The sequence below is a fragment of the Dasypus novemcinctus genome, chromosome 1 (genome assembly GCF_030445035.2).
Source record: "Dasypus novemcinctus isolate mDasNov1 chromosome 1, mDasNov1.1.hap2, whole genome shotgun sequence".
In the NCBI taxonomy this organism is placed as follows: Eukaryota; Metazoa; Chordata; class Mammalia; order Cingulata; family Dasypodidae; genus Dasypus; species Dasypus novemcinctus.
Window position 1 is genome coordinate 123354745 of NC_080673.1, and position 12731 is coordinate 123367475.

The 12731-nt window shown below is 34.2% G+C and overlaps 1 protein-coding gene across 2 annotated transcripts in view; it reads left to right on the plus strand.

The window, feature by feature from the left end:
- Window positions 1-12731, plus strand: part of PRKG2 (protein kinase cGMP-dependent 2) — a 90950-nt gene that overhangs the window by 20172 nt on the left and 58047 nt on the right. For both annotated transcript variants that reach the window (XM_058296519.2, XM_058296520.1), the window contains exons 3-6: window positions 3083-3249; window positions 6698-6811; window positions 8210-8315; window positions 11381-11444. In XM_058296519.2, coding sequence (XP_058152502.1) covers window positions 3083-3249; window positions 6698-6811; window positions 8210-8315; window positions 11381-11444 — 451 coding nt within the window. The remainder of the gene's footprint in view (window positions 1-3082; window positions 3250-6697; window positions 6812-8209; window positions 8316-11380; window positions 11445-12731) is intronic.

A 12731-nucleotide genomic window follows, 5' to 3' on the forward strand; every position in this document is an offset into this window, starting at 1 on the left:
TCTCCATTGCTCTATAATATGTCATTGTATGATTATATCACAATTTATTTATCCATTCTACCCTTGATGGACATTTGGGTTTTCTTGTGATTAGCCAAAACCTAGAAGTGGAATTGCTAAGTACTACACGAATGTATGTTCAAATTTAACATGGATTGCTAAACCATTTTCCAAATTAATGCTCCTACCAGCAATGTATGAGTGTTAAGTTCTTCCACATCCTCCATATTATCACACTTTTTCATTTTTGTCATTCTGGTGAGTATGTTGTGGTATCTCATTGTGACTTTAGTTTGCTTTTCCTTTATAATGAGCAAGGGTGAGCATTTTTTAATGTGTGTATTTTCTGATGATGTCTGTCCCCACCCCCCTATACCCTTATAGTACAACTCTTATCATAAATCAGTATCTGTATATGTCTAGGTTGGTTTCTGGGCTTTCTATTCTATTACAAAAGTTTTTTTTGTTTGTTCCTATGCCAACAGTATTCTCTAATTATTATAATTTTAAATCTTCTAATTTTATTCTTCCTTTTCTTCTTTAACATTGTAATGACCATTCTTGGGCCTTTTAATGACCATATGAGTTTTAGAATCACTAGTCAATTTTCATTATTTTATTTTATTTTTTAATGGTAACTGGGATTTTGTTGACCCTGGTCAATTTGAATAGAATTAGCTTGGTGAAAAAATTTAGACTGTCCATCCATGACCTTCCATTTATTTAGATTTTCTTTAATTTCTTTAAACAATTTGGTACTTTTATGTGTAAAAGTCTTACACACCTTTGTTAGATATAATCCCCTATGGTTAATATTTGTCATTCTTTTATAAATGATGTCTATAAAAATTCATTTTCTAATTCTTTTATGCTGGAATACAGAAACACAGTTGAATTTGTATATTGAACATGTATTCATTGAGATGCTTGAAATCATTTATTAGTTTTGACAGCTTAACTATACTTTCTTTTGAATTTTTCACATATCCAATCATTGCTTTTGGAAGGAAGGAAATTTTACTTCTTGTTTTCCTGTGTTTATATCTTCTATATTTTTTCCTCTCTCTTTGCTTTTTTCTTCTTTTTATTTCTTTTCATATTTGCTTTATTAAATTTGCTTGGACTTCTGTCTCAGTGTCTCATTAAAGTGTCCAATTCCTGATCTCTAGAGGAAAGCTTTGAATATTTCACCATGTAATGTAATTTTTGCTGGTGGGATATGCTAAATACTAAATTGTGGAATTTTTATTTTTTCCTACAGGCAAAAGGTAATTTCTCAATACTCCCATAGAATGTTGATAGACATTAAGCCAAAAAAAGAGAAAATATATTTAGAAAGGCATAAGGTTTGGTAAACATTGGTTTAAACAGATTAATTTATTGCAAGACATCTTTGAACCTGTAAATTGTGTACTATGAATTTCCAAAATGGTTTAAACTCAGCCCATTTTTATTTATAAAGAAATGGCATTTCTTGGAACATAACTTTAGGAAATTGGGGTATGTGGGCATTGAAGAAACATCGAGTAGGATGTTATGCTAGCCTGAAAGGTCAGTAAGCTTTTTTGTTATTGTTCACTGCTGTACCACTTGTACAAAGAAAAGCACCAGCAAAGCTATGCTCTCAGTATATAGTAATCGAACAAATTGTCAGTTTTAGTAGATAAAGGAAGACTAGGGTCAGGATGAAGTCAGTTTTTTTTTTAAAGCAAGATTATTATGGTGATATGATTCAAGATGAACTGGGGTAATGTCATTGACAATAGAAAATAAAATGATAATAGTGATATTTTGTAAATAGAGTTGACAAGGCCTGGTGATAGATTAGATGAAGGAGGGAGGAAGTTCTCAAAGGTACTCAGAGAAGGGTCTGGGGTTGAAGGAGTTACTGTAAGAAAGAAGGAACCCCTATGTTGCAGGAGCAGAGTTTGTTTCATGTAGTCTAATTATTTATTTGATAAATGGAGTCTGGAAGGAAGTATCTGATGCCATGAAATTTTGTCTTGTGTTTGAAAATGTTTTGTATTAGAAAAGATGACAGTTGTCAAAGAGTAATGTTAATGATGGGAGAGAGTTTGTAAGAAAAACAGAAAAAAACTTACTATAATGAATCATTTTGTTATTAGGAGTGAGAATAAATGTATTGTGCAAAATTTCTGACTGGACCTGTTGGCCTACAAGGCACCTTTTCTTTCAGCTCAGTAATGCTATGTCAGCTACATATAAAAGGTATTAATTAAAACATTTGAAATTTATTATAATGAAAATTCTGTAACTATTTTGAGCTATTTCCTTTCGGAAAGAAAGCAGAGTGTTCTAGGATTATCAACAAGGTAGATCTTGGATTTGAAGAATGAATAGGCTGTGAGAGTAGAAATGTAGATCTGTCTAGTCTAGACATACCTAGAAATAAAAGCCTAGGCATACCCTGGCTAACATCATCGCCCTTAATGTCCGATAAGACCTAACGAGCTCCAAGGGAACGGACTTCTCCACCTCAGGAGAGGCAATGTGGTGGAATGCAAACAGCACAGACTTCAGAATCACAGACTTAGATTTAATTTCTATGATGGCTAAGTTGCTTCTCATCTTTTAGTCTGCTTATGCACAAAATAGGAATAGTAATTATTTCATAGGGCAGTAGTGAGGGTTAAAATAAGGTATAACTAGTGCCATAGGCACTGACCTGCAAGCATACATCAGTGAATAGCACTATGCTGCTGTCCCTTAATACAACTTCTATCAACTGGGTTTACTTTGCATCTCAAAATCTTGTATCCACTTTTAGGGCATTTAGGGATCTTGAGAGATACTACATTTGTGATGATGAAAATTAGGAATGATACCAACTTCAGTGTAATAATGATGACTAGAGAAATATTAAAAAACATTTGCAAATGTTTTACATGTAACATATGGTAATTATAAGGGCAAAGTGTTTGGTGGATCTAGAAAAAATGCTTGTCCTCCCTGAAAGTAGGAAGTATGTAGGTAGTAATATTATAAATCAGAATAAAGTGCCTCTAAATAGCAAAACAAGAATTTCGTTCATTGTAGCTAACATCTCTTTTCATTACACCAGTGAGAAGAAGCTCATTATGGATGCCCTTAATAAAAATCAATTTCTGAAGAGACTGGATCCTCAGCAGATCAAAGACATGGTGGAATGCATGTATGGGAGAAACTATCAGCAAGGGAGTTATATTATTAAGCAAGGAGAACCAGGCAACCATATCTTCGTGCTGGCTGGTGGGTTTTGCAGATTTTCCCAGTTATCATTAACAAATATTTTGCCTGTTGTCTAACATTTTTTCCAAACATTTGTAAAAGCAACCACCAATTACTCTATTTATACAAAATATAACAGATTGAATTCATGAACTGGAGAAACATAGTTGATCTAATCATGATGAGGATAATACTTAATATTTACTGAATGTTTTCTGTATGTGAGTCATCTTATTGACCCCTTACTAGAGAGATCTCATTTCATCTCACCACCCTGTAATGCTGGATTGTTAATATCTCCGTATTACTCCATGTGTCACAGAGAGGTTAAGTTACTAACCCAAAGCCACACAGCTTATAACTGATGGAGGTAAAATGTACACTTAGGCAGTCTGACCAAAGACTCCACACTTTTGATCACAATCCCAGTTATTCAACAACCATGAAATGGAGTTTCCATTCAAAAGCCTGATGCTTATGTTGACAAACTGTTATTTTGATGGTTCTATCAAATATTTCAGTTATATACCAATGATTTCCAAAGATAATTTAGACATTTTAACCAAGTGACATATCAAATGAAATGCCTTAAGATTCAAACTGATGCTTTTAGAACCACTTAAATGGTTTTCTCCATTTATGTTCATTTAAACATGTTTACATGCTGGGAGTATCATAATGGTCAGATAGGCAAACGATTTGTTTCTGAGATGCATATAATATGTACAGATCTTACGCTGGCTAGTCGTTTATTTCTTAAGCTATAGAAACAAGAAATTATGTGAACAGTGCCTAAGGTTATTGAATGCTCTGTCAAATTCAAAATGTGCCCCAACTTTTGGAGTTTTAGGGGAAAAAGTTAAACTGGCTTACCCAAATGGCGTGGTAACCTGAGATTGCTTTTCATTATAGTTCCTGATTCTCTAAACAATACTTTTATTATTTGGGTCTCCTTGACACCTTAGGTTACTAATCCAAACTAATAAATGTGTATTACTCTATTTATAGCATATATAAGATTTTTCCATATATTTTAATTCTTTAAACATGTCAACTTTATAATTATTGGTATATTATTTGCCATATACATCTCAGTTGGCACCTTTTAATTTATACAGCCATTCCTAGGAAGTTGCTATTCCCAAATAGTGAATGAATTTAACCAGCCTCCAAGTTTTTAGGCAGAGATGATCCAGTTCAATTATTCCCCCTTGCAAATTGTCTCTTAGCCATTTCATTTCTACTTTAGCAATACTAGAGCATTATGGCAAGAGAAGAAGATAGATCATGATGTCAATAAATATTTATTGAACCTTCTAGGAGAGAGAGAAACTCATGTCAGCGCATCTTTCTTCTTGGGGAGAGAGGAGATTCAATAGCCATTGGGATTAGGGTTTTAGCACATATAGAAATGAAAATTGGATAATTTTTTTATTTGAATTAATTATTATGTTACCTAAAGACTGAATTGCCTCATTTAATTATCTGATTGAGCAAATTAAATTAATTAAATTAATTAAAAATGTCTCCCTTTTAGACTATAGCATGAATAGCAAATAATAAAAGCATATTTAGCTTAAACTTTCTATATTCCATATAGTTCTTCAGTACAGCTCAAGTCCCATGAGCCATAACCAGTTAGAAAAAAAACTTGAAATCTAGCAAGATCAATTATATTAACTCAACAGTACCGCAAAGTGGTTTTATAGAATAGAATCTAGTTGTAATGAGAAATTATTAAATTGCATCTCTTATGTGTAGGACTTGGAGCTAAACATTTTATTTTTTTTCTAGAACACAGGTTTTATCAGAATAAGTATCTTTTCTGTCTTGTCCATTCTGCCTCTCTGGTACCCGGAACAGTTCTTGGCACAATGTAGATAGTCAGATGAGATTTGTTGAATGAAGGAATGGACAGAGATGACCCAGAGCTCCTTAATGGTGAACTGGTAGGAGGGAAGACTGTAATTCCTCAAGGAAATTGAAGACTTAAACAATTTTTCTTCCTTTAAGAATTTAGGACCTTTTTGCATATGATTTTTTCTATCTGGTCGCATCATCTTTTTGGTGCTTTGCTTTGCGGCGTGGGGGCCTGTGCCTCTGTGCTCCTCACAGGTCTGGCACGCCTTTTTCTTTTTTTACCAGGAGGTCCAGGGGACCGAACCTGGGTCCTCTGTATTGGTAAATGGAAGCTCAATTGCTTGAGCCACAGTTGCTTCCCTGCATATGATTTTGATTAGGTAAGATTTTGTTTGCATTCTTTTGGAAGGGCAGAGAAGAGCGACTTGCCAGGACAAAGGAATTGTAAAGAGGTTGCCTGCTGATCTGATTTTCTGCATCTTTGCCTTCTAAAGATTCATGCCAAGCATTAATCTCTCACTTTGTGAATTCCATTTATTTATTCAATAGCCCTATAAGGACTGGATAACAACTAAGATACAGTGAAGTAACTTGCCCAAGATCACACACCCCAAAACTAGTGGAGCCAGAACTCAGGGACTCTAGAGCAGTCTGACTCTAGAGCCAGTGTGTTAGCAGTTATGACAAGTTGTCATTCTATCAATGTCAACAGCTGTGCTGTGTTTTCAAGATATGCAGTCATTGTGTGCTCCACTATGAGAAAAAAAGTACCATGCACCATGCTTTTCATGGTGTAGAATGAATTTTAAACAAATCACCATCTACCATCCAGTGAAAGAGCTTTCTAACAATAATATTAACAATAGCTGACCTATATAGCATTCACTAAGTGCTAGCCATTATTTTCAGTTCTTTACCTGTATTATAATAACTCACGGAAAATGGACTTTGGCCCAGTGGTTAGGGCGTCCGTCTACCATATGGGAGGTCCGCGGTTCAAACCCTGGGCCTCCCTGGCCCGTGTGGAGCTGGCCGTGTGCAGCGCTGATGCGCGCAAGGAGTGCCCTGCCACGCAAGGGTGTCCCCCGCGTGGGGGAGCCCCACGCGCAAGGAGTGCGCCCGTGAGGAGGGCCGCCCAGCGTGAGAAGAGGGAGCAGCCTGCCCAGGAATGGCGCCGCCCACACTTCCCATGCCGCTGACGACAACAGAAGCAGACAAAGAAACAAGACGCAGCAAAACGGACACCAAGAACATCCAACCGGTGGGGGGGGGGGGGGGGGGGAGGAATTAAATAAATAAATAAATAAATCTTTAAAAAAAAAAAAAACTCACTAAATTCTCACAACAACCATATGAAGTGGGTATTATTATCCCCATTTATCCATAAGGAATTTCAGGCACAGAGGTAACTTTGTCAAAGTTCAAAACTAGAATTTGAACTGAAGCAACCTGGTATCAAATTCTGCATTCTTAGACACTGTATTATAATGAGAAGCATTAGATACTGTACCTGGATGCTTTGTGTGCTTTCTGATTGTTTTAGTTTTTTAATGTGTGAAATCTAGGCAAATTTTGATTATTTGTGTTTTTCTCAAATTCTACTTAATAGAGGGTCACCTAGAGGTGTTTCAAGGGGAGAAATTATTGTCATCCATCCCTATGTGGACCACATTTGGGGAACTAGCCATTTTATATAATTGTACAAGGACTGCCTCTGTGAAAGGTAACTGAAGATGAAATGCTGTATCTTTGAATCATTATACAGTGGTAAATATAATCTAGTTAAGTAACTTACTTTCTGATTTACAGTCTTTTTGTTTTCTTTTTTTCCTGATATATTCTTAAGGGAAATGTTATGCTTATAAAAGTATAGTTTATATTGAAGCATTTGTATAAATGATTCCAGTTACAAAGAACTTTCCATCAGTAATCTGAATAGAAATATGAAAATGACTTTAACCAAAACTTCATTTTTAATCATGTAGACATCTACCTTTGGTTCATCCAGAATGTTTGTTTTCTATTCTCCACAAGGTTCTGACTATATTATAAGCCAGAAAAATTAATTAACCTAATGAAAATATATAAATATCAAAAGGGATATAAATTGGATTAATGAAAATTTTTATGAATGACTTCTGGGATTAGTTCCTCTTGGAATTCCAGTTTTCATTGACCTTATACATGGAGATGGCCATAGAATATTAATCTTGAATTTTCTTATGCATTATTTAGTCTCAATATGTGGGACTAGGTTATATGTGTCAGCATTGCTCAAGTATTTGATAAAAATGCAGATTACTAGACTCCATTCCCAATTGGAATCAGAATCTCTAGGGATAGGACCCAGAGATCTGTATTTTTAGTAAGAATTTCAAGGTGATTTTAATTCACTCTAAAGTTTGATAAAGCAGCACTTTGCATTTTAATGTATTTTGAAGCCTCTCATTACTCCTTTTTTATCTCACAACCGTAATTTCATCTAGTTTCTTTAAAGCTGCTACTTCTGCTCGTCTTCCTTTCCTAATGTTATGCTTGCCTTTAATGTCTTAAATTTTTTTCTCTCTCAAAACACTTTCTCCCACAGTATCTTTAAAATTGATTTGTATACATTTTACACAAAAGTAACCATAGAGATCCTTAAGATATATTAGTTCTCTTTAACAACAGTATTTAAAGGAACAAAAAATATACAACCTACAGATATATTTAAATTTCAATTATCTGCTTGTGAATTTTTCACTATTTGAATTAGCTACAGACTGATTGGCTTTCTCTTGTATCACAGCATGAATCTGAAGTACATCCCAATGATGTAATATGCAATTGGAAATTGCAAATGAATTTTAATATCATTCTAAGAAAACCATAATTAGAAAGAGAAATTTTTGCTACCTACTCCCAAATCATGGTATATTTCAAAGCCAAAAGAGATTTTATAATATCTGCTTGCATATTTAATATCTATTTGCATACTTACATAATGTGTTTTCCCCAAAACATCATTTTATGAGAATATAGAAGAAATTCATTAATTAATATACTGTTGTATTTTGGAACGTTTTCTTAAAACTGGAGCTAAATACTGTCTTTTTATTACTATTATTTTATCTTTCTAAAGCTACTACCAATGTTAAAACTTGGGCACTAGATCGAGAGGTATTCCAGAATATAATGAGAAGGACAGCACAAGCTAGAGATGAACAGTACAGAAACTTCCTCAGAAGGTAAGAAAAACACATTGGGGGAAAGAGCAAAAGATTGTGTATTTATATTGTAGATAGATTGATTTTGGAAAATAAAGAACTTCAGCTTTGGAACCCATAAAATATATTGGCTGGCTCCTCAAACCTTTACCAACATTTTATCAGAATAGTTATTTTTTTTTTCCACAGCTTCTTGCTTTTAAGCATTTTCCATATGACTAAAACTAAAGAACAAAGGTATTGCTTTGCAATAAATGCCACTATATATAAAAAAATTATATTTAATTCCATTTAGACCTCTGCACTGATTTATTTCTCTATTTTTTGCCCTTGAATTGATGGAGTCAGAGTGTTTAAATTTTTTAAAAATGTGCAAAAAATCCTGAAATATTCGCTTAGTTGGTAACTGACTTTGAAAGACAGTCTGTGATTTGGAATTGAATAGCAAAAAATAAACTTTCTTATAATGCTTTGCCTGATATCATATTAAAATTAATTCATTTTACTTTCCTTACTTTACCTAAGACATTCTTTTTCTTATTTGCATAATCTTCAAAATTACTATTATTTGTAGCAAATTAATTTGTCAGAAATGTTAACTAGTTATGATGATGTATCCTTGAAACACATGTATTTTGTGGCTTGCACCATTATCAATTATAGCTTGGACACTTTGATTTTAGGAAAACAACTTACATGCCTATTTAACTGCAAAAGCCAGTTGAACATTAAAAACAAAAAAAGAGTATCACTTCCTTATTACCCTCTGTGGAATTTTTGATAGTCTCTGAAAATGTGATGCATATTTGTAATATAACGCTGTCTATAATTAGTAGTAATAGAAACACATCATATGATTTCCAAAAAAATTCTAAATTCATTTTAAGCATAATGCTTTTATATTGCATAACTAACCTGAAAAGCTATTGATTTTGTATGATAAGTAACATTATTTAGGACTGCACAGTGTCTAGCATATAATGAAGGCTCAATAAACATTAGATGAGTGCATTGTTAATAAGTAGAACATTGCACGGGCTGACTTCTCACATAGAATCTTACTGATCGATCTTTCAGAGGCAAGCATGCCTCCTGGCAGAGAGCTGCAATAATGACAAACAGTGCCTTATTAATATGCCCAGTCACTGCATTGGCATCATTTTGTGGGGTCTACTTGAATATAGGTGCTCTTAAAATTCAACAACTGAGCAACACAGGTCAGCATTTAAAGCTATTGAGCCACACTTATGTAAGGGCAAATAAGAAATAAACAAACCAGTGCCCAAGGTTTTGTGTTAGAATGTCTCAGAGTTAAAATGCAAATCACCAGGCGGGCAGTTCATTCACTTGGAGTCTAATATGTTCTATCTTAGTAGAAGCTTAGATAATTTACTAATACATTTTCCTTCCTTCCTTCTTCTTTTCTTTCCTTTTTCCCTCCTTCCTTCACTTCCTTGCACCCTTCTCCCACCTTGATTCTTTCCTTCCCTCCATATCATTCATTTGTTCATTCAGAAATACTTATTGCTAGGTACTAAACATTGTGGATTCAATGGTGAACAAGATAAACCTGTTCTCTACCTTCACAGACAGAAAACAAATAAAGTTTTCCTTATTTCTGTCCCAACCCACCCCAAAATTGATAGGATTACAGGGGAGAGTTTTCACAAGAATTATGGATCCCATATTTGCACCAGAAGGAGAACTTTCATGATGGACGTGTATCAATCAATGGCACGTTCAGTTTGCCCAATTACCATCTCATCAATAGGTAGATCAGGGAAACACATTTCCTTTTTTTAAATTATTATATATTCTGAGCTCCTTCTTCTTCCATTTACATTTTTTGCTATGAAGCATGTGCTATACATAAAAGAAGACAGGTAGTACACATGTAAGTTATAAAACATATTAGTAAAGTGAAATCCCATGAAGCTGCTGCCCAATCTGAGGAACAGAAAGTTAGCAAATTCCCTTGTTTTTCTTAGTAATTTTGAATCTAGCTTGATTTTTGAAAAGTGGTGTTATTTTTATAATTCATTTTCCCTAAGTATTTTTTCCTAAGATTCATTGATGTTGGTCAGTTCATTCATTCCTCCTGGTATAGAGTTTCCATTACATGGCTGTACCACAGTGTGCTTTTCCATTCTGCTGTTGGGGTTGTGTTCAGGGTGTTTTTTGTTTTGTTTTTTTTTTCTCAGCAGTTATGGATGATTCTGTTGCAGATACTCTTATGTAGACACTCTCCTGGTCTCATGCTTGTGAGTGATATGGGCAGGAGTCATTCTGGAGCTGTCCATCTTTTCCAAAACTACATCCAGTCATGTGTTTTGGGAGTAGCATCTCTTATTGTTCCTTAGGACTGTTACGTTTTAAATGGTAGAAAAGAACCTTTTATCTTACAGAAGTTATTTATAGTCCTGACTGGAATTGGGGTAAAGTAGAAGGAAATACTTGAAAGTTTAATCATGATGGTTGGAGTGAAATTTCTGATTTTATTTTAATAATAGGTTTCGGTGTTGTATTTCATTCTCCGTGTATTATTGCTATCTTTAAAAATGTTTCTATTTCATGCATCTGGTTACTAGTAATTTTAAAAGACAGTACAGTAAGAATAATAATTCAAGATAATTTCCATGCTCATTCCCATGCCACCCTGCGTTTCAGCCTTTATGTAATTTACAAGGATTAGGTGAATTTGACCCTCCACTGGAAACAGAGTTCCTTGCCCATGCTAATAAAAGAGATGCTGAGATGTGGAGAAGGACACATTTCTGGATGTGATTCACTTTGAAAACCAACAATAAATGTAAAAGAAAAAATTCCCCAAAGAGATCGATTTCCCTCCCCCCCTCCTTTCTAGTGTTTTGCTATTTTTATTTGCCTATAGACGTCTGTTTGTACATACGTGATTTCCCATTTGTTTGAAATTCAGTTATTTACACATGGTATATTTGGAAATTTGCTTTGGAAAAAGTACTTTGTATACATTTAATGCATGTAAAGATTTTAAAATCTGTGTATGTCGGTATTTATAGTTTAATTCAGGAAGGAGGGTTAAATAACCCTTTCTTTTAATTTTGAAGTGTATCCTTGCTGAAGAACTTACCTGAAGATAAATTAACCAAGATCATCGACTGCTTGGAAGTGGTAAGACATTTTAAAGTAAAAGTAAATTTCCTTAAAAGATTTTGTAATCTGGTAATATACCATGTAAATAATAAGGAAAAGGAGGTTGGTCACCAATCTCCCAAGCCCAGAGCATTTTCTATTCTGGAAAAACCTTAGGCCAAGTCATACTAAATTAAGGGGCTGGTATGAGTTTAGGGGATTCTTTTGAAATATATAAAAAGAAATTGGATTTGCATGTGTAAATTGAAATTTGATTTATGTATTTCAGTCTTTTTAGTTTATTTTATAAAATGAATCTGCATACTCAAGAGGCCTTTGATTTTTTACAAATAATATCACAATCTCTTACAGAAATTTGATAGTAGAAAGGAGTCTGATTTATAAATAGGGAAATGGAATAGATAAAGGGTATGTTGGTGTTTTCGGTGACAAGTCTCTGAATCAGGCTGTAAAACACTTTATTCTTGAATGTGCTAAGCCACAAAATTCATTGAAAAATGCATTGAGATGTGCTTTACCTGTTTTAACATCTAGGGGAAACAGCATATTGGAATGTGTTCAAAAACTCGTTTTAGGCCTCACCCAGATGGTTGGTTCTAGTCCAAGACCAGTCAAGTCTTTCCGTGAATAATGCTTTTATGACATGTACCTTAGATTCTAATTATATGTATTATATGAAAGCCTCTTCAGATTTCAGAGATTAAACTGCAAAGCAAATAACCTCTCTTGAACATTTTTTTGTTCATTTTATTGAAACCAAAATGACTTTTATGGAATTTAAAGGACATGAAGAAGAGTACTAGAGTAGAAACATGAGACTTTAAGCTTTTATAAAGTTGTTCTCAGTGGGAGGAAAAAAACACCCTCTAAGACAGACTGTTGACAGATTCATGTCTCTGTCAATCACAATATACAATGTAAACTAATATCTGTTGAGAAGGGAGCACAGGCCATATTATCCTTAAGTGTAAGTGACACTAGCGATGTTTCCATTTACAATTCATGGAACCCATCCAGCAGTTTATCAAGGACAGACCATGATGACACAGTGCCTGGCCTTGTGTCCCTGGAGAGTGCAGACATGAAGTCATTTTCGAGAGGGCTGCCTGCCCTGCTTCTCCTGGGATTTTCCCCAATGTAACATAACCCAATCACAGATGTTAGAAATTAATAATTCATCCTAATTTCTGAGAGTTTTTTTTAATATGGAAAGGTCCTATATTTTTTTGTTAACCAAGGAAATCTGTTTCTCATATAATACTAATAGAGTAGGTTCACCAGAAGGGAATTCCATGCTGACAGCAA